Below are 22,305 nucleotides of genomic sequence, written 5' to 3' on the forward strand. Positions count from 1 at the left end.
TCAGCAACAACACATTTCTCGCCTTTATTTCTTTGGGCCTCTGTCACTGCACGCATTAAACAGTGATGTAACACAACACAGACCTCTCTCATCTCCACACACGCAAGCAAGCAAACACAATATGAGTGAAAGAGGTGTGAAAGCCCACTGAGTGAGATCATGGGTGCGATATGTGGCCCTGCTGCTCAGCGTATGTCCCCGTGGCTTCAGATCTCATCATGTGACGATGCGAAGAGCTTGCTCCTGTCTCACCGGGCCGCTGGTCCAAAAACACAGATCCGCTAAGGAGTTATCGGCGTGTGTGTGTGTGTGTGTGTGAGAGAGAGATGATGGACTGTGTTTCCAACGACCGCCCGAGGTATGTCCCATCTGCTCAATGTAGCATTTATACCTCCTCCTGTTGTGTTTGTGTTGTGCAAGTGACCACAAAAGCTTATTTTGTGTGCGTGTGTGTGTGTTTGTACACCTCTACTCCCTACAAAGCCTGGTCAAGCCATTCCTGCAACCATAAATGCACATTTCAGTGTTCAAGCTGTCGTACCTCATGAATTTTCACCGCCCTACACACACTTCTGCTCACACCAGCCCAACGGCCGCCTGCGTGATTCATTACCACACACACTGGCATCTGCGGAGCATCACCTTCCATCAGGCAACCAGTATGAGCTGTAACTCCGCGTTTACAGGACGCGGAGGCCTCTCTGAGTCAAGAGCGCAGACGATGTTAGGTGTTATCGGTGGAGCGCGTGAGGGAGGGGGCGGGGGGAGCTGCTGCTGTTTGTGCGTACGCGTGCGTCCGAGTCTTTGAATAATTGACGAGGACGATGTGAAACGGGGCACGCACGCAGGGCTCCCCATGTGTGACCTTAGATGATAAGAATCGCTGCTGTCCGTGGAATCGGTAGCTTGCCTTTTACTGTGAGGGTGCTGGGGGGGGGGGGGGGGGGGACACACACGGGTCAGTTTTACCCGAGACAAAGAGATTTGTGCAACCGCAGGCTCTGGTTTTCTTCTGGTTGAAGGTGGAATCGGTTCTGCGCCACAACAGAAGGTCTCAGATGTCCGTGGGGCCAATCACGTGTCTGATCACCCCCCCCCCCCCCCCCCCACTTCTCTCTTTGCAGGGTAGGAATATGCTTATTTACATTATCGTGAAGTTTGAAGAGAAGATCGATACCAGCTGCTTGTTTATTATAAAATTATAGAACAACGTGCCGCAACAAGTCGACTTACAGACAAGCTGGCTTTGGTGTCTGCAAGACTGACCTACCCACATCCTCTAAACCAGGGGTGTCAAACATGAGGCATGGGGGCTAGAATTGGCCGGGAAAACCCCCAATCTGGACGGCTCTGAAAAAGAAAGAAAAATGGCAAAAAAAAAAATTGACTTTTAACTGTTTTCATACGTTTTACAGCTTTTTCCTTCCCCATACTATCATACTATCATACTGTGAGCGATGAGCTGCCCACTTTATGATTTAGTTATAATTTCTTACAGCTTGAGCCCAAAGAGTCACACTGACAGATTTCATTTCACTTACTACAGTAGAAAAACTTTATCGTGTGGAAAAACTGATTTGCTCTTTAAATGTGTGGTTAAACTTCTTCACACTGACAGAAAGATGTTCCGCTGTATGTGGCCCACGATGGAAAATGAGTTTGACATCCCTGCTCTAAACTATTTAACTAAGAGTTGTTGTTGTTTTTGTTTGTTTTTTATTTTCTTTCAGTTGAAAACTTTAACCAGTGCTGGACACACATTTCTTTGACTAGCTCCCACAAAACCCCACGGCATAGTAAGTCCCATTTTGTGCTACACACAGGTGGGAAACGGGATCATGGAGCCCACATAATGACATATACTACAGGGTCCCCTGTGGGACGTGTCATTAATGCCTCCCTTCATAGCAGCGTATCGATCTTCTCGTTCAACTCTAAACAAGAAAAATCCAAAACGGTCCAAATTGTCATTTGGGATTCCCGGAGGTTTGTTTTTTTCTTCTGCCTGCTGGACCTTACACACACTAAGCCATGTTTCGACTGAATGTTCTCTTTCTGCACATTTAAACCGGCCTGCTTCTTCATAACTCGCACGACAACAACAGCTGTCAGTGTCACACACTGAGTCTACACGGGATCCTTTGTGAACACAACACACGACACAAAGCACTTGCAGTAAAGATCTATCACAAAATGTGTACTCTATTGCACCAGTGATGTTGTTATTATAATGGCATTCTTTTCCACGATATTATCAAACGACTTCTATCGATATATATATACATACATATATATATATGATTTTTCTCCGGTTGAGAAGAATCGGTGCACACTGACTGTTAAATCTCCTGTACCATTTTGTTTTTCTTATCTGATCTCTGTGTGTGTAGAAAACGCCATCGTTCTTGTTGTAAAATTGTGTTTACTGACAAAGTGCGTTCTGGTGCTGTTGTTGTTTGACTCGGTGTAGAGTTTAGACCTTCTCCAGAGCGATCTGTGTGACTTCAAGTTTCTGCAGGCGTCTGGTTATAACTGAATAAAGATTTTTTGGCAGCTGTTTGTTAGCTGCTGTCGGTGTGTCGTTTCTCCTGAATGTGGCGCTTCTGTGTGAGTGCAGTTTAACCACACGCTTTCTGATAACACAAAGCGTTCCTTAAGATTGTTTATTGGAAATAATGTAGGTCAATTCTACAGATCAATTTTAGAGTTAGTACATTTCTAACAAGCTCAATATTTGGTATGACATCCTTTATTCTTCAACACTGCTTGGATAAAAGAGTTTCTTGTGATTTCTTTAAGTAGTCTTCAAGAATAGTTTTCCAGGCTTCTTGAAGCACCTTCAGATGTTGGCTCCCTTTTGTTCTGTTGTCTGATCCCACACTGCTTCGGTAATGTAGAGACCCGAGCTCTGGGGAGACCAGTCCATGACAGATATGGTCATTATGTGGTTTTCTGTCTAATTATGCTATTACTGTATTGGCCATGAGTTTGGGATCATTCTCATGCTGACAAATGAAGATTTTGCTGACCTGATGCCAGTATTACATAGTGGATCAGAAGAAGATTCCCTTCACTTCCCCATTTCTTAAGGACATGACTTTCAGATACTGTTCAGCTGCTGTAGGCAGATCAGGCCTACCAATACTTCTTTTGTCCTCCACTTGTCCAGTTTCCTCAAATTTTTTAGGGGACAATGTGCACACTGTGCTGAGATACATAAGTTCTCAGTTAATGGCTCAAAAATACTGTTTTATGGCAGTGAAACTATGACTCCACTAAAGAAATTGGAGCAAATAAGTCTTTGTAGCCAGCTGCTGGTGACAAAATGTGTAAAGATACAATTTAAACTTCTTTACAAAGTTGTCTGTACACTGAATATTGCTTCATCCATATTTTATGTGGACTTGGATCAGTTTTACGTAGCTTAAACAAATATTTCTCTGAAAACGGTCAGGCATGAGGACTGGATTGAAAATGAGTGAAAAAAAACAAACAAAAAACAGCCAACGTGTAAAGAAAACCTTTGAAAGCCTGGAGAACTATTGCTCGAGACCACTTTACAAGAAAGTCTGGCTCCTTGGAAGCAAAATATAAAGAAATGAGGGGTGACTCGAGACTTTTGCACAGTACTGTGGTAGGAATAACAATCAAATACGAATACCAACTGCTTTGTTAGTCATATTATTGCAGTCAACTCTAAATTTATACTTCTCATTTTACCGCTGCTGTAGCCCAGACTTCAGGTCTGATTTAAACGCTGATCAGATCAGTATTTTCAACTTTTTCCAACTCCAGTGTCACTGAAACTGCTGTTTATATATATTTAGAAGCCGGTTACAAACTATCCTCTCCTCTGACTTCCTCACGTCTCCTACATCTCCCCTCACTGTGTCAGGCAACAGTAATGACTGTGAGTCAGTTCAGCAGCAGGCTCCAGGCTGTCTGGGCCGGACTGAGACGTAAAAGCACCACAAGCAGAGCTTCTGATCTTGGCTGCCCTCTTGTGTTCAGTTGAGGTATTGCACCTCTATAATATTTGTGTATTTAATGTAAAATGACGTCATAGAAACTAATGAATAAACACAGTAGGGTAAGCAATGTTGCCTGAGTGACTCCCCACTCCTCCCACATAAAGTCAATGAGCACTGAGTCAGGTTACTTCAAAAGTCTTTTAATTAGAGTGCATTTCTTGTCTCCATGGTTCCATTCATGAACAAATGTGTTTGTGTGTGTGTTGAGTAAACGACTCCAAATAAAAGCGCCTCAGATAAAAGGCTGCAACAAATTTGCTCATGGCTGGATAGCAGTGTTCCCGACCCTTGGTCTGCATGGCGACGTTAACGGCGAAGGGCGAGCTGAATCACACGCACGATTGGACCACCAGCAGGAGAAGACTTGCACAAGGTTGGTCGTGCATCCAGAAGAGGGGAAGGGTTACAAATCAGTAGTTTAGTTACGCTCACGTCTCAGAGGAAGCCCTGGCTGACTCCACCCTGGCTCTGTTCGCCCTTCGAGGTTCATTGAGCCTCCATCGTCACCCGTGGGTAGCACGCAACTCGATTCATTCATTGTTCAGCAGTTCAATAGTTTCTAGGATGTGCAGGATCAATAGTGAGCTGAAAACAGTGGTCACTGAAGATGCACCACTAAGTTACCTTCAACACTCAGAAATGGTGATTGATCTCTGAAAGCAGCATTTATTTGTTTTACCCAATACTGTATGTACCTGTGCAGTATGCCAAAACTCTACCACCAGAATTTCAATTATTTATGCAACTTCCCCCCAAAAAGCAGGAAAAAGCCTGTTAAGCTTAGTGCGCATATTCAAAATAGGGAGGGAAACCTTCTCTGTTACAATATTATTTCATATCAGTGAAGTATCCTCTTGCTAGGCCTTTTATCACGCACAGTGTGGGGAGGTTTAGGTGTTACCTCCCACGCAGGAACAATGAAGTGTTTAAATATTGACTCTGGCTCTTTTTTCCCTCTTTCACCTCGGGTCAAGGCTGAACCTTGACGCTGTGTTTGCTCTATCTCTGTTCCGCTGATCTTGGCAGTTTTCCTGTAACTATCTGAGCGTGGAGATCGTTCTCTGACAACATCATCACAAAGGCAAAGAAAGGGGGGAATTTTTTGTGTGTGTGTTTCACCCCCATCCTGTGCTCTGAAATTCCTATTTTCGAGTCGGTGTTTGCACTTGGGAAAAACTGACTAATTTAACCCACAGTACTCGCACCAGGTGTCACACCCCGATGACACTGAAAGGCATACATTTTTACATTTGTTCTTTGAACGCAGTGTTAAATTACTTTGCAATCGTGCTGTAAGAAAAATTAAAGAAAAAAAAAAAAAGAAGCCCAAAACAAGGTAAACTTAAAAAGACCCCGAAATGGAAGCGGAGCAAACGAGTGCTTCTAATAATAACAACTAACACATAACACAGGGCCATGCAGAAGCTAGGAGCCTACAACTGCCTGGGTCACATACCAATGTGTAAATCCTTCATAAACGAGTGAAAACTTTGTGCAATTTTCTACTCTCCAGAAAAGAAAAAAAACAACAACACAAAAACTGTTATGTTTCTACAGAAAAAAAAAAGATAAATTGGAGCATGTTTGGCAGGTTAGGCAGAGGCATGAGGAGTGCGAGAGGGAGAAGATGAAGGGGAAGAGGAAAAGTGGCACAGCAGGGAGGATTTCTCCCACAGTGAGCCTGAAGAGACTCGAAGATACACAGCAAAAGACCACATGCCTGCGCCCATCCCATGCTTTCACTTTCCGCGGTGGTTAACAAGTGAGAGCACGTGTCATGAGAAAAGATCCGACAATTAGATCACAAGGAAGGCTGGGAGTGTGGGGGGGAGGGAGTCACTGGTTTCCAATAAAGGGAAACTGGCACGCAGCGTTTAGGGGGAGAGTGTAGATGGCCCGGGGGGTTAGAGGGTCGACAGAGAGAGCTCAAGAGTGGTTAGGCCCTCTCAGTGCATCGGCTCCTCCTGGGAGGGCGAGTTGTCTGGCTGATTGAGTGAAGCCTCAGCGGTTGGAGAATCCCCGCCGTCCTGGATGCCGGTCTCACTGGTGGATGGTGATGGGGTCATCTTGGTCTGAGGCAGGAGGAAAGAAAACAACGTAGGTTTTACTCTGATGGAATTACTGAGAGCACGCTCAGCTTTAAGATAATTAACTCAACTTAAAATGTTTGTTTTACGGCTCTGCACGCTAAATCCCAAGATCAAAGATTTTCTGCAGCATTAAACTCGTCACATTTAACGCAATATGTTGCATTTTACTGCTATATTTTTATAATCCCTGCATATTTTTAACCCTCATTTTATGATCATCGTCTGACAACTTCTCAGATTTGAGGCACTCAGGGGGATCATTTTATGTGAGTGTGCACAGAAGCTGTGCTTCATATCCTTTGTAGTGGAAGGTGGGATATTTTCTGACTCATCCAGAGCACAGAAATGTGTTTTTCTCATCACTAACTTAGACCAGTGCACAGTGGGTCACTAATTGGGATGATGAGATAATTGGGATCCAGCTACCTGCAGTCACTGACATCTTCTAGGCCCGCTACATAAACAGGACCACTAACATCACCAGATACCCTGCACACCGTCTCATCAAACTCCTGCCATGCGGTAGGAGATACATCGACATTCAGTCACACGCAACCAGGCTGAAAACAGTGATACATGACCCTTAAATAACTCTGGGAACTTATATTGCACAACATTTTTGTGACCTGAATGAGTCAAATAATGTCACAGCTTCCACTACTAAGGATATGAAGGACACTGAATAAAGCTTCATAAAGCTCCTGTACCGCTAGTGCTGGGCCCAAGCCTGGATAAGTGGCAGGACTGATTCAGGGAGGGCATCTGACATCACTTACTGGTTTTTAAGGCCTCGAATTGAGCATTTTGACATCCACTATCTCATTTTTATTATTTAAACCAGACACGTGGAGCAACAGATGGCTCTAACTAAGAAACCAAGGACACCGCGTGCTCTCAGAAGCCACAAAGGCTCACTTTAAATCTTGATTAAAAAGTTATTTAAGAGCCGAATTCCTCTTTTCACGAACACTGAAAAGAGAGGACGAACTGAACGCGACCTCATTACTGCGGCGTGACGCCAAAATGCAGTGGAATACAGTTTGTGCGCAGAATAATGGTGCGTTTCTGACTCCTAGCCATTCTACATCCACACAGGCACGTCTGCAGACGGCATCAAGGTCCTTTATCCAGCCGTTACCTTCAGAGTCTCTACTTTCTCCTCAAACGACCTGAAGGTTGGTGCGTTTCTGTGAAAGGAAAAAAAGGCAGAAGACAGAGAGGAGAGAGAAAAAAAAAAAAAGATGACTGAAGTTATCAGACATAATCACACCCAGACGAGATGCAGACACGTCTTCCTTTCAAAAGGAAAATAGAGCAGGACACCCACTGCAAGCACAGCCTGTAAAGGTCATGTTATCTGATACTCGATACACACAATGCGGGATTTTCTAAAGTGACCCCATTCTTCTCTGTTCAGCTGAGAAAGTGCTAAGAGGGCTTGTTTTTCATGCAAACACACAAAGAGAATACAGAGCGAAGAGGGCGAGAGGACAGTCTTCCGAAAAGCCTCTCGTGTGTGTGCGCTCTCGAGCTGAACTTTCGGATTCACCGGGAGAAATTTCTGATTATATTTACAGACCAAATAAGAAATAAAGTTCTTTCAAAACCTGGTTACATGTGTGTGTCCAGGTTTTGTGAAAGCAGAGCCATATTTAGGGCAGAACATTCTTTCCAAGTGCAGAAAAACAAAAACCAGGCGAGCAGTTTGTGCAGGTGGGCGTTTCCCTGCATCTTCATATTTTCTTCTTCTTTTTTTTTTTTTAGATTTCTGTTAAACCTCTGAGCCTGACGAAACAGCAGCGGCCTGGCGGAGCGAGATTATTAAAGCTGCAGCTTCACTGATAGCAGATAAAGTGGCTTTCACCAGCGGTCTCTCGGTATTATTAGGGTACGCTGTCAGGCCTTATTTTATTTAACAGGAAACACGCTCTTCTGTCTGTCTACTGCCGCCCACAGACACTGAGCAGCCTCCAACATTCACACGAACTGGTTCGGGTTCTCTTACCTCATGACGGGCATGCTAGCCGAGTGCTGCAATGACTTTACGCTATCCGACAGCGTTATTGAGGAGAAAAGAAGGAAGTGTTAGTGGTCATGTTAGCACAGCAGCAGCAGAGCATGCACAGAGCGAGAGAGCACAACATACAGCACAAACCCTCGTTTATTCTACCGAGTGCATAAATCCTATAAATCCCACTTTATCCAATTAAGATTGATTGTGTATTAACACAGCGGGTACGTGTTAATCCTGCGAGTTATGGGTGAGTATCATGTCATCAAACCCACGCACACACAAAAGGACAACACATGCACACACACACACACCCTTCTGACCCCTGTCAGGCCCTCAGTAGCCCCCCCCCCCATGGCAACCAGCCCGGAGTCTTTGAGGCTGCTCTTCTCAGCACACTGCAGCTTTGAGAGGACTAATAATCTTGTTTGCGGCTCAGTAATCCAGAGAGAAGAAGGATGACAGGGGAGGGGAGACACACTAAGACACGAGAGGGAGGATCAACAAGAGATACATCTCAAATGCAACAATCTGCTGTTGATTTCTTTTTTTTTTTAAAGCCGGGTTTAATCAGGAATAATTCACAGGAAGTGCTGCGTTTGGTGCTCTGAACGCACAGTTTGACACCTAACCCACCGGGACATATGCCCTTTAATAAGAAGCTGGTCAAAGTGGTGCAACAGGCCAATTAGATTTGAATAAAACACATCAGTGCATAAAAACACAGCTGATTTCAGTTCATTCTGCAGAATTTGATTTAAAAAAAAAAAAAAAAAAAAACATGCAGGAAAATGTCCAAGTTATTCATGCAAATTGAAATCGATCAGAAGAACGACCTCTGCAGTCCCACATTCAAACACATTTCACAAAGATGGTATGAAAAGAAAAATAAGATTTATTTCTCCTTTAACTGGCCTTAAATAAGTGAGCAGTCTTACCTAACTTTATTAGACGTATAGTGTGACCTGCAAAAGCCAAGCAATGCTGTAAGTTACTAACACTTCTGCTGCTTCTATGCTGATTATCGCACATTTCTCATTTGTTTAACACAAAGAAAGGCAGAATATGAATATACAGGAGATATGGAAGCCACTGCTTATGCTTTAAACAAAGATGTGTTTCATGTGGGCCTGCGGGTGCGTTATGAACGGAAGCAGGCGAGCAGTCTCACACTGCCCCCAGTTTTAAAGTTGTCACCTTAAAAACATGTCCTGACTCTGAATCTTGTTAAAATGAGTTTTGTTAGTGGTTAGTAAAGAAAGACAGGAGTGTGGTCTCTTAAACGCTGAGGAAGGACAGAAGGAAAAGAGCCCGCTACAGGAACACATTTCTATCACATGTGATATGATGGACAGGTGCAGCACAGCGGAGCCATTTTTACTGTGGCTTTTCAAAGGATTACAAAATATGATTCGCTGACATCTCCCCGTCTGACTCACCTGACATCCTCGAGCTTCCGGGTGATGGCTGAGCCCATATTTGTGAAAGCTGCTGTAGCCTTCAGACTCGCCTGAGACAGAGTTTCAGAAGTCCTCCTATAGCTGAAACAGAGAGAGAGAAAGAGGAGTGATGGGCGGCCAAAAAAAAAAAAAAAAGGATATGAGTGTGATGAAAAGAGACTGAAGGATCAAAGCCGGAAGAGACACGTGAAGGTCAGAAGTAAACTTCAGTGTCTTTTTCATTTTAAAGAAAAGCCGGAGAGCATCAGAATGCTGCTCATTTCCTTCAATGTGAATCCCATCGAACCATTTCAAACGGGCCACAGGCAGCCTGTCAGGAGCACTGACAGCTTTCTCGTTCAGCGCAAAAAGAGCGTTTTCTCCACAGCGCTGACAGTTATCCGTATTTTCAGAGCAATTAGAGAAAACGTGCAGGGTTGATGCATAAGAAAGCTCTCGATCAGGATGGGAAAAGGACAAAAATGCTACAAAAAGTCTTTAGCAAACGCTTTCAGCCGGCTGACATGAAGGCATCGTGAAAAGCGCGCAGCTCAGTACTTACGCAGTGGAGGTAGTGACCTCCTGCCAGGTTTTGGTGATGTTCTGTTTCAGCTCATTAAGAGGAGTGATGCCCAGCTTCCTCTTAATTTCAGCCAGCTGCTTGTCTTTGGATGCCAGCACCTGGGACAGAGTCTGGATCTCATCTTCGACCTACACACACACACACACACACACACACACGCGCACGCACACAGACGTCATATTTGATTCTACATATAAATCTGTACCCCAACATGTAAAGTCTGGCTCATCCAGTATTTGCCATTATAAAAAGACCCAAATTCAAAACACATTTTTTCCAGGTCATAAAACTCCACCATTGTTTAACCGCATGACCGTGGCGACATTTCAAATTTATTTGGAGCCAGTCTCCACAAACACCAACGTTCTGCTGTTACAAATACAAATTATCTCATTAAATCCGCAGTAAATACATTCGACAAATGAGCCGTTTGATCAAAATACTTTAAATCGACTGAACAGAATGACTGTTCTCCAAATAACTCGTTAAAAAAAAAATTATTATTTGAGCCTTTTAGCCTTTATCTGATAGAGGCGGACAGGACAGCATGGAGCCAGAGAGGGCGGGTGACAGGCCGCAGCAAAGGCCCCGAGGCTGAATCGAACCCAGGCAGCTGCAGAGAGGACCGAGCCGTTAGTACACGGGTCACACGCGCCACCAGGTGAGGTCCTGGAGCAACAACATTCAGCTGTTTTAAATAGCTGTGAACCGTTTTTTAAGTGAAAAGGCCTGAACTTAGCTTCTCAGTGGTTAAAGAGCATGGCATGTTCCCCCATGCGTGGGCTCTCTCTGGGTACTCTGGCTTCCTCCCACAGTCCATCCTGTCAGGTTAACTGATTATCCCAAACTGGGAGCGTGAATGTTTACCTCGCTCAGACCAACATCTCTTCTATTAAATCTTTGACCCCTCCTGACCTTAGCCAGCTCCTCCTGCAGCTCCTGACGCTCTTCCTCTGTCAAGTCGGGCGTTGTTGAGGACGCAGCGCCAACAGACGTCACTGCATCCTCTCCCACCTCTGGGGCCGAGTCCGGATGGCCCTGGGAACCTGGGAGGTAAAAAAAGAAAAGAAAGAAAGAAAAGAAAACAATGTTTTTGACTCAGCAAGAAGTGCAAAATTTAATGAAGTGATCTCTTTTTAAAGATAAACAGACATGTCTGGTGATTTAACATGTGACAGAGATTAAGGAGTGAAGCTTTCCACAATTCTTCCTGCACAGACCAGCTATACCATCTCCCTCACACACACACACAGCATATAGAGTACAAGCTTGTCTTGGATGTTGATGACTCTGACAGAGCTGTGCTCAGCAGGAACAAGAGCGCATCAATAATACAAAAAACTTTCTAGATGGAGATATCCTCGGCTCAGACGGTGTGAGAGGAGGAGTTGTTGGGATCTGTGAAACAAAAGTACGACACCCAATAAGGATGTTCTGGGCCAGAAGTGAGCTGGAATAGGGGAAACAAAAATCTCTCCCTGAGGTCTTTTTTTTTTTTTTTTGGTATCTAGTCAAATTATTTCAAGGAAGTTAAAGTATAGACGCAAAACCCGAAATAGGAGAGTATGAAAAAAATAAAAATAAAGGAAAAAGGGGAAACCCCAGAGCTGAATAACTCAGTGTGAGGGGAAGAATACAAGAAAAAGGAACTGCTGGAGTGAACTTAATACACATACAGTGTTGTTACCTCAGCGTGGAGGCAGAACCATCACACAAAACAGAGAAGAGTGTAAGTTTCATTAAAGCGTTGGCTCAACCTAACAAGTAAGAGAATTTGGCCATGTGCAATTTTCTCAGCAGACTGGGGTTGTAATAATTATGTAATAACAGTGAAATATATGTAATAGTGCAAGAGTGAAATGAAGACATCAGGTGCAGCTTCTGTGTATTTGCAGCTGCTTATTATTATTCAGGATTTAAAAAGAAAAAGTGCATTTGAAGGTGGTCGCGTAAGCAGCCAATCATTATATTTTGACCTGTTCACTGCATGAATATAGGAAATGTTCCTCTCAGTGACTAAGCTGTCACCCAGCTGGGGTCAGGATTTGGCATAAACAGCAAAACGCACAACATCATTTTAGCCGGTGATATATTTTGTTTCCACACGGAAGCTGCGGTGAAACGCGCAATCTCGCCAAAAGGAATGGTACTTGAAATAGCCTCCTCCTCCCACTTCATTCCAAATACTGAGGACACCCTTTCTCTCTTTCAATGCGGACCACTGTGAAGACGTGAGACGGAGACAGAAAAAAAGAGGAGAAAAAAAAAAAAAATCACATAAATCTAGCAGTGCACACTCCCACAAAGACAGCGGGATTGCCTCACGCCGTCTGGAGAGCCGTTAATGAAATAACGTTCCTCTGCCTTCAAAACACACATTATTATCACGAGCTGAGGGAGCTGTGCCATTAATTGCTTCTCCTTTTACATTTAATTAACGCCAGGGGACAAGGCGAGCGGATTGGACACCTCGCAAGTGCAAATATTTATATGTCAAAACACGCTTTGGCGAGAGAAGTGAATCCGAGGCAAATCGTTTCGACGAGGAAACGGAGATGGGCATTATGGTAATCAGGCAAAAAGAACCACAGAGGAAATTCTCATTTAGCCCTCAGTCCTGAAACCACCCCCTCTGTTCCTGTGGGGTGTTTCACTTCATCTGCCCTTAAGCGCTTTTCCACTCTCTTTTGAATTTACCCCCCTCTTCTTTCTACTAGTGATACAGCACTGACACCATATATGCAGACAAACCTGCGTACTACAACATCACAATTTTGCAAAAGACACTTCCTGTTATAACGGCTGTGCTTCACCAGATAAAGAAAAAAATAAGACACCACCCTTTTTTTGTAAATTTTAGTACACATAATGTTTTGATAACCTACAATATGTTGCTCAGGAACTCATTTTCTTCAAGCACATCGGGTTATGTAAAATTCTGGGCACCTCTGTAAATGTCTTGTAGGTGTGTTTCCATCAGTAGGTGCTAAGAGCATGAGAGGGAAAAAAAAGAAACAAAGGGAGAGTCAGAGAGAGAAACAAATAGAGAAGTTTATATGCGAGTGTAGGCAGAAGTTTGGCTTGCGACATCAAACTGCATACTCACCCACATCCCTGCCCAACCTCTATGGTTTGAGTTCATTTCCTCTTAACAATCCTGCCCTATGAGCACCCAACTGTGTGTCTGTCAGTACTGTAGCAACGACGAAGACGTGCACTTAAATAGAGACCACGAGCTTTTTGATTGTCCCTCTTTTCCTGTGATAAGCGATAAGCAGCGAGGTCGCCTAGTCATCGGATAGCGGTAACCACGCTAATGCAGCTTTCATAAAGGGCCAGACGACACACCAATAAACATGGAAATCAATAAAGTTGTATTACACAACCAGAATGTTACGAAAGAATAAGATAAGAATGACAGTGTGCATAGGAAGCTATTTGTTCACCTTAATGGGCTCTATTGTCTCATTTGAGTTATATCAACCTCAATCCTTACACACTTTTGTGTGTGTGTCTGCACACAAACAGCTCCCAACATGACGAGGAACATCCTTTAAGATTTTCCATCTCTCTCTCTCTCTCTCTCTCTCTCTGTCAAACTTATTCTCATAAATACGACCTACCTCAAATGCCTCATGGAAATTTCATCAAATTTGCACAGAGATTTAATTGGACTCAAGAGTGAATTAATACTGGTAGTCAAATGTTAAAGGTCATCAAGCACACTGTCAACCATAACCAATTAGAAGGAAATTTAGCATAAATGCTCAGCAGGGTAAAATGATGACATTTAATATAAAAGCGGCAACTTGACTGAGACGTGCGATTTTCTCTGACATTGTGGTGCCTAAAATATTGGCCACCTTATTATGTAAATCAACACGCAAGCGAACACAACAGGAAATATGACAGTCAGCGATCCGGATACCTACAATCAAAACTCTCCTCTTAAGGAAATACTTAGAATTAGAGCTTGTATTAAAAGAAGCATCCAGCTGCGTCGAGGCACTAAACCCATTCTGTGTTATTTGCAACTTTCAACAGTGCTAGCGTTAAAGAACATGAGGCATAAAAACCTCAGCATGAACAGAAACTACGAGGACCTGGGAACACTAAGACACATGGAGCGCGCACACAGCCAGGGTCGTGGCAAGGAACAGAGGAAGATGAGGAATTGAATTCACAACAACAGGTGACAACAGGTGGAAACACAGCTGGAACTAATCTGAGTAACAGAACAGGAGAAGCAAAACTGAGCATAACACACGAGACGAGGCACCGTCAAAATAAAACAGGAAGTGACATACACATGGCGACCCAGACGAGGACATGAAAGCTTGACAGTAGGACAGGAGGTAAACGGACACGGAAGCACGTGGCAGAGTGGGGAGACAAAGAACGTGGAAACAGGTACAGGAGACAGAACATAGAGACGCAGACTATGACCAACGGGACATGACAACAAGACTGACATCCACAGGAGACACCGAGGACAGAACACAGGGACGAGACATGAAAGGAAACTAATATCAGACTCAGAGACTCTAGAAAGAACCAAACTCAAGACTAAACCGTACAAAACTAAAACTCTTAATCATCTTCATGACGCAAAGGAAAGAATAATGAATTCACACAAAACTTGAAATCCTGGCTCACAGACCCAGGTACCATGACAACAGGAGGTTCCTACCGCAGCTGAATGAGTCTGTAATGGGAGGAATGATGGTTGGGGAACAGATGATGAACACTGCTGCCTGTGAGAACTCGTTGGAAAGGCTTAATTGTAAAAATGAGACACAATCAAAGCATAACTCGATATGGACAGTCTGTACTGGACGTTGCAAAAATGTCACCCAATAACTTATGGTACAAACTGTGTACGTCTTGTTCTGTCTTTTTCTGTTTATATCTAACTCAATTGGATAAATGTTCAAAGACAGCGTGATAAAGAGCTGAAAAACTTTAAACTACTGCAGCGAATACTTCTCTTTTTCCCCAAAACAGAAAAACAGACAGTTTTACAGTCATTGCATCCTTATTTTCTACATTTCTAGGAAAAAGAAGGAAAACGCGGCGCGCCGTGTGGTACAGCAGCATAATTATGACTGAAGTTTAAAGAGTTATGATGGTCTGAAATCAACACTGTCTGAGATCTAGAAACATCTAAATTGAGAGAATGCTGTCATACGCATCGCCGACAATCATCATTTGTTCCCTCCCCCTCCAGTTTGTGCCCCCACCCCAAATTCTTCCTGTTCAATGAACCAAACCCATGTTTTGTCTTTTTATCCAGCAAGCGCACACACACACACACACACGCGAAAAACACAGACCCTTCACTCGGCCTCTCCCTTCTCTCCTTGTGATTACCTCTGGTTTTGACAGCTGGCGAGCTGGGCGGTGTGTCGCTTAAGGCTGGGGAGAGGTAGAGATAGCTGGTGTTGACTCCTTGTTCAAAGTCAAACGGAGAGCGGTATTCCTCCAGAGGGTCCATGCTTTATTCTTTACAGCTCTCAGCGTGTTGCCGGCCGGAGCGACTACCACCTCCTTTTTACCAGCAGAGCCAGCCGAGTGCTTATTGCTGATTGTTTGCATGTGACCCAGGCGCGTGCTGCTTGTGTCCGTTTCCTTCTTTACTAGACATGCGGAGACACACTCGAGTGTCCAAGTGTGTGCACGCACAAGGAAGGAGGTTTTGTATCGGCCCTCAGGTAGTCACAAGGTGAGAGTGACTACAGTGATGCCAATTTCTAAATATCGGTTTCTGTTTTGGGCCATGGTGTAGTGAGCCCTTTGCGCCTGTCTTGCTGTTAATAAGTTACCTGTCCCCTCAAGCAGCTGTTGTAGCCGGCTCACACACACAGACACACAAAAAACACACCCTCCCACTTCCTCTCCACTATAATCCCAAAGGTCAGTTCTTAGTCCATCCCGCAGACCGTGAGCGCCATCGCTGTCATTTTTGTGTGCCTAGCTGCTGTTGCGATACCGCACGGTACTCCTGTTCCAATACTCTCGGGTTCCGCCGCCAGTTCCCGCCCTCCCTCGCTTCCCAGCCTGTCAATCGAGGAGGACATGAGAGCGACCCCATTTGTGTGGGCCGGTCATGCGATGTGATTGTGTGGGGGCGCATTAGATGAAAAGCATAATCTGCAGTGTCCCAGATTACAGCAAAGCTCTAATCCAGGGTGGACAGTCCAGCTTGAAGCAGCGGTAATGCTAGTCAGCTAGAAAGGAGAAGAGAGGGTGCCAGAGGCTACGCGAAGTGGTAGAGGGAACAAGTGCTAGATTGTGTACTCACACAAACTGCTTGCCACAATGGCATTCTCTGAACTAGAAAGCTCCTGTAATGCAAGACCTTCATCACATGAAAACAAACTCTTTTAATCGAGCTTTTCCTCGCCTGAAAGCAGACTTTTTCTTTTGCATTACGACACGGCACAGAGCTGTGACATAAAGCAGGTATTTAGGCTGCACAAAGAGAGGAAAACATAAGTGCAATCCTTGTCACATTTCAATCAAATGTGCAAAAAGCAGCGTAGATGGCAACATATTAGACACTGAAGCTTTCAAGGTTGCGTTGAAGAGGAAAAGCAGCACAAGTTTTATGACGGTGAACAGACAGAATCCCTGAAAGAGCTCGAGAGCATTGTGGAAGGAGGTACAAAACAAACATCGGCTAGTTTAAACAGAGTGAAGCCGACTCAAAGCAAGATCATATACTGAGTTTTTACTGGTTTGAAACTGAGGTCTGGGGGTTATCAGCTCAGTTACCCACCTAGTAATTTACCTTTAGTTAACAGACGTGTCAGACGAAGGCTTTCCTGTTAGGTCTGGACATTTAATAATCAAAAATGTATTTTATATTTAAGCAAATGTGCAGGGGGGGGGGGGGCTATCCAGGCAATCACAGGGAAAACAGAAAGGGTTATATCAAACCCCTCTTTAAAGAAATGCATTCAAATATATTTCAATTACTACCCTGATGATTTTCCTTTGGGGAAAGCCCAAAACGCTTCAGTAGATTTACGATTTTTTATTTCTTCCCTGATGTATAATAAGTAATCCCAGCAGACTCAACTACGGATGTAAAATTGCCCTAAAATTACTCGATAACTTTGGAAAGATGTGCTGCAGCACCGGTATCGAGCAGCATTAAAATTGAAGTGGTAAAGATTTAAGCTCTGCAAAGGTATCGCTGCGGGGAAAATTAGCACATTAGTACAGAAATGTTCACAGGGAGAATTTAAAAACTATGTACATAAATCACGAGCTCCCTTCAGGCCTGTGCAGCCACCATTCTTCTGTGCAGAAAGCCAGACGTGCATGTCTGCTTGATCCTCTCCAGGAAATGCCTTACATTTAGAGAGAAGGAGCGGTGCTCTCCTGAAAGTATTGAAACACTAGGGGACAAATTCCACGATTAACTAGAGTCAAAAAAAAAGTTGACATTTTTTCCTCCTACATATTTTGCACAACTCAACATTCGAGTCTCTTTAAATCAGTACCTGTGGATAAAGTTAAACACAGCAAGGAAACTCTTATTGAAAAAAAAAAGAAAAAGTCTTTGATATTAGATCGAACTCATCGAGTTGCTCAGTTTCTGAGGTAGCAAAGCAAATCAACATTTTGCACCTTACTGTAAGATACGAGGTTCTTCTGCAATGCTGTTCTTCTGCGCCTTTTAATCCACAGGCCTGATCCGTTTCCTGCATGTTCACAAGGAAACTCAAATTCTGCCTTCTTAGAGTCAAAGGCTGGTTTGTGGGAAAGCCTCCCATGTGAATGTTTGCCCTCTCGTTCTCACTGTAGATGAACGCGCTTTGAGCTACCTGCAGACACTGTGGTGATGTTTTTTGGTTGGTCTGCTGTTTGGTTGGGCAGATAGGAAAACAGTTGAAATCTGCACCAGCAGTAGTGACACGTTTTCCACTTTCAAACTATTTGGAGATCCTATTTAAATCCTCATCAGACTAAAACAAATCCAGATTTTTTTTTTCCTAAAGCTCTTGGTCTGATGGCATCCCACACCTTAAAAAGGAAAAATACAAATAAAAAACACAGCACTTGCTGAATAAGCAGGTCATAGTTATGGTCTGATCTCATTTTCAACTGTAAGCAATGTTTCAAAGACATAAACATGCCAACCAGCTGAAATGTGGAAAAAGCCAATAATCTTAATGGGACTTACTTATTTTTCTACTTAACTGTACATCCAAGTGATGAACATGTTCATTTTTTCCATTTGAGGAAAACAGGTGACTAAGAGTAACTCAGTATCAAAGAACCCCCACCATGGCAGCAGAGGTATTACAATGATGGTGACAGGGAGATGATGAGTTTCAATGTAACAGCAAACCCTACAGTACACATGACAAGTCTGTAAAACAAGTTGTTGGTCATATAAGGCTAAATAGCATAACACTACAGCTACACTAGACAGGCTCCACAACACAGCTTTTCTATTTAGCAAGGTCAACCCAGAAGTAATGCGTTTGCAGTCGCTCACGGCAAACTATCAAGCCTCAACGTGCAAACAACAGTCCAATATAAACGTCTCAGTAAATGTACGAACACATTCTCTTAAAACAGTCTAAATGATTAGTATTACTGGCACTTCTTTCAAGTACTCCAGCATACAAACAGCCTCCAGTGCTGACAGTCATTACACATTCACTTGGCGGCTGCAGGTAATATTTCTCTGGTTTCTGTAACTTTGGGATTTCCTGACAACAGATATTTTCCCCTCTCAACTGGCATTTTATGACATTCCCCACAAGTCAGCCACAACATAAACAATAAGAAATTATGTCCCTCGGCAGGTTTGTTTTTGTGACTTTGCATACTCCCAAAAAGAGGAAGTAGTGTTCACAAAGACTTTGTGGTTCACTTTGTGGAAGCCAGACAAGGGACGGGTAATCAGAAGGAAATGTGAAAGAGCTGAAAGTGATTGTTTCAGGCAGAATGAGCTGAAAGCCTCTATGAGGGTTCGGTTTAGCAGAAAATTTTTTTTTCTTAAACTGGGAAGTCTCAGAATACAAATATAGAGGTAAATATGAATACAAGAGGTCCTCGTTAAGATGCAAGCACAAATATTTTTCTACAAGAATCCTTCTGTACTGAAACGGATCAAACCAGCACACTCATTTTTCTATCTTAGCAAACAGTATCTCTCTCAGCTAGACTGGACAGGCCTCCCAACATGATGAACTCAACATAACTCCCTCCTGATCAGTGGAGCCCCTAATCCATGTGATACTTGTTAAAACAACGTACACAGACACACGTGCACACAAACCAGTACGCTTGTATAGCTATATTATTAAAAATGATGAAAGTCAAGGTCACAAATCAGACATTTTCACAGAATAAGTTCATGCCATTAAAACATCCCATTTGATTTATAAGACAAACAGAAACACAAATCAACCCCTGCCGCGACTGTGACCGTAAACACAAACAAACAGCCATTTTAGAGCGGCTAATGAAGCACAGCGCACGATCAATTACCTTACTATTCAAAGCAGGGCCTGTCACACGATTAGCCTAAACAGGAATCATGAGACATGGATAACTGTGGATACTTTAACTAGGCCCACAAAGCATGAGATGTGCATGATGGGAAGTGGCTATACCTCAGATGGACACCGATACCGTACATGTGCATTCAATCTAGACTCTTGGCTACACGACTTAAGACAAACATGGAGATGAAAGCTGATTAAAGTTAGTCTGACAGGCTGGGGGAAAAAAAATCTCCTCTCGATCTGTTGCTTAAATGTGAAGCAGCTGCTTGCAGATGGTTAGCGCACAACTGGAAACAACTGGAAACAGCTAACCGACCCAGAACACAACTGTACATGAACCATTCAAACTGGAAAAGGGTGTCAATCCTCTCATCCTTCAAACAACGGTAAACACTAAAAATGGGTTGTTTCTCCAAATACAAGGTCTAATGTACGGCAACAGATTGGAAAGCTGTTGTTGTGTGGCCTACTTCCAAAACAGATTCACCATCTTACTCTATTTGCACTACAAATACAGGACATGGTGTATAGAGCAGCACGGTAGTACAGCACATTAAAAAAGTAATGAAACCAAAACTTTCTGCAGTCATTATACATCTTAGATGATACCAATAAACGCTAAAAGTTTACGTTTTTTCCCTGATTGTGTTACAAAACCTTAAATAACTGAAGTGATGGAGTTTAGATGAAAACAGCAGGTATCGGACAGGAAAAAAGGGTCTGCCAAACCTTCTACTGTCATGTAAGGTACCGATTAAAAGATAATGAAAGCAGGGACAGAAGTAACCTGAAATAAAAAAGAACTTTTGGTTAATTGGGAGTAATAATTTATATCTCTACTGAACTTTCTTTTAAATAGTTTATCAAAGTTTCTGTCTGCAGTCTTTCACTGGAAAATAAACTACCAGGCAGGTGAGAGTGCTGCTTGGCCAAATCTCACAAGTCGGTGAAAAATTCTCCATAAAGCTGTACTGAAAGTAGTGGAATTGAGTTTCTTTTTCGTTCAGTTTAACAGAGCCTGATCACTGCATTTTACTGCTGAAATGTCAAACAATTCAGATAAATATTAAATGCATTGCATTGTGATGTATATATTTAGGTTAAAAGCACCTTTGCCTGAGTATTCTCTCAAACTTCAGACTTTTTGGATCAGCATAAAGCATCTTATACCATATTTGCCAACGTTTTCTTTCAGGCAACTATCAGGTCCACATACAAAGTTTTCAAATAGACAGCTGGTGTTCCCTTTAATCTTTGAAATGAAATGTGCAAACCTGGCGACACCAACGTTCAAAGTTACAGCTTTCAAGGCTACAGCTTCTCGCATACATCAAACCCTTCCAAAAGTCCTTTGAAAATGATCTACGACAGCCATGACTGCTGACAGGTGTATTTCTGAGTAGACTTCAAATACTAATGGTTTTGGTAAACACACATCTGGTTTTCACTAAATGGGAGGTCCAGCCCAGACTGACACAGCTTGTAGCCCAATATGACATTTATTGGCATGACTGAAAAAAATCATAGCAAACCTTTACATAAACACATGCAGTGTTTGCAGCTTTTAAAGTGTGATTTGGCTGTGCTGAATGTATTTCCAGCTCAAACGACCGGATCTACATTACTGGGGTGGGGATGTTGTTTGTGAGAGACTTCCTCTGACAGCTGAAAGCAGACAGTTGTGCATCGCAGAAATCTAATAACGCCAAAAAATGTTGGCTTCTGCTCCTGATCAATCTCATTAGACCGGTAGCTGAAAAACAACACGGGCTGGTGAACCTGACCACGTCCTTTCTGAACTGATTCAAGCCACAAGCTTGTATGCAGAAAATGAAACAGGCAACATTCAAAACAACAATAAAAGTTAGTCTGGAGTACAAAAACTTTCTACAGTCCTTGACATTGACCTGGAACAATATGACTGAGTGAGAAGGCGTTTAGGTTCAGGCATCTATCAGAGTACCAATAACCTCTTTGTAGTCTATTCAAGCTCTATAAATGTTGATGAACAAATCAAGATTAACAAGATCATAAGGCACATCTGAGTCAACCACAGATTTCACTGAACCTGAGTTTAAGGGGAAAAAAACATTCACTATGGAAAAAATAACATTATACTGCAAGAAAAAGGGAGGACACAAACAGACAAGTTTGTTATCCAAAGATCATCTGCACAGAGACACACAATCAGGGGAGAGCAGACTCCTTTGAGAGGCACCAGTCAGAGCACTCTCCGACCTTGGTCCTGCAAAAAACCTGTTCACCAAGTTATTTGCAAATGCTTTACCTGAATTACTGTCAAAGGATTGAAACATCTAACCTATGAAACCCTCCCTTAAAATAAATACATAAATAAATAACGTAAAGGGAGATTATTGTATTGAAGCAAGCAAATACTTGTCACTGAGCGGTCTCAACTTCTACGAGGAGGATGCAGGTACAGATGGTAGTAAAATACAGCTACCATACCAAAAGTCTGACCTTGAAACAAACTTGGCTGCCTGTACAGCAGTGCGACTATAAATTCAGAGAGCACAGCAGTTCCTATGATGATATTTAAGGTGATAAAATTACATCTCGAGAGGCAGATCATTTACTTTTGCTGCCTAGAGAGGTAAACAGAC

General features: G+C 43.0%; 1 protein-coding gene across 2 annotated transcripts; it reads right to left on the minus strand.

The window, feature by feature from the left end:
• Positions 1–2,705: 2,705 nt before the first annotated feature.
• Positions 2,706–16,243, minus strand: tpd52 (tumor protein D52). 2 transcript variants are annotated; one of them, XM_086279743.1, is made up of 7 exons: positions 15,525–16,243; positions 11,070–11,200; positions 10,134–10,282; positions 9,572–9,673; positions 8,127–8,168; positions 7,260–7,308; positions 2,706–6,103 (listed from the first exon to the last, which is right to left on the minus strand). In XM_086279743.1, exons 1-7 carry the CDS (start codon positions 15,646–15,648, stop codon positions 5,978–5,980), a joined length of 723 nt encoding a protein of 240 aa, XP_086135869.1. In that variant the 5' UTR covers positions 15,649–16,243; the 3' UTR covers positions 2,706–5,977. The 2 variants fall into 2 exon arrangements, with proteins under 2 accessions (XP_086135869.1, XP_086135870.1); XM_086279744.1 differs by lacking the exon at positions 8,127–8,168 and having other exon boundaries at positions 2,707–6,103; positions 15,525–16,238.
• Between the last annotated feature and the right edge of the window lie 6,062 nt (positions 16,244–22,305).

This window comes from Aulonocara sp. 'chitande type north' Nkhata Bay, linkage group LG22, assembly GCF_057382095.1.
Source record: "Aulonocara sp. 'chitande type north' Nkhata Bay isolate Kocher_YH1m ecotype deep benthic linkage group LG22, A_spYH_male_GT1.1, whole genome shotgun sequence".
NCBI classification, from domain to species: domain Eukaryota; kingdom Metazoa; phylum Chordata; class Actinopteri; order Cichliformes; family Cichlidae; genus Aulonocara; species Aulonocara sp. 'chitande type north' Nkhata Bay.

What these genes read in the sequence shown, in the direction of transcription:
- tpd52 (XM_086279743.1), bottom strand. Translation starts at nt 15,648, where the DNA reads ATGGACCCTCTGGAGGAATACCGCTCTCCGTTTGACTTTGAACAAGGA. An exon ending in TGCAGGAGGAGCTGGCTAAG is followed by an intron (nt 10,283 to 11,069) that starts GTCAGGAGGGGT and finishes GTGTGTGTGTAG; the next exon opens with GTCGAAGATGAGATCCAGAC. An exon ending in GCTAGCATGCCCGTCATGAG is followed by an intron (nt 7,309 to 8,126) that starts GTAAGAGAACCC and finishes TTCCTTTCACAG; the next exon opens with AAACGCACCAACCTTCAGGT.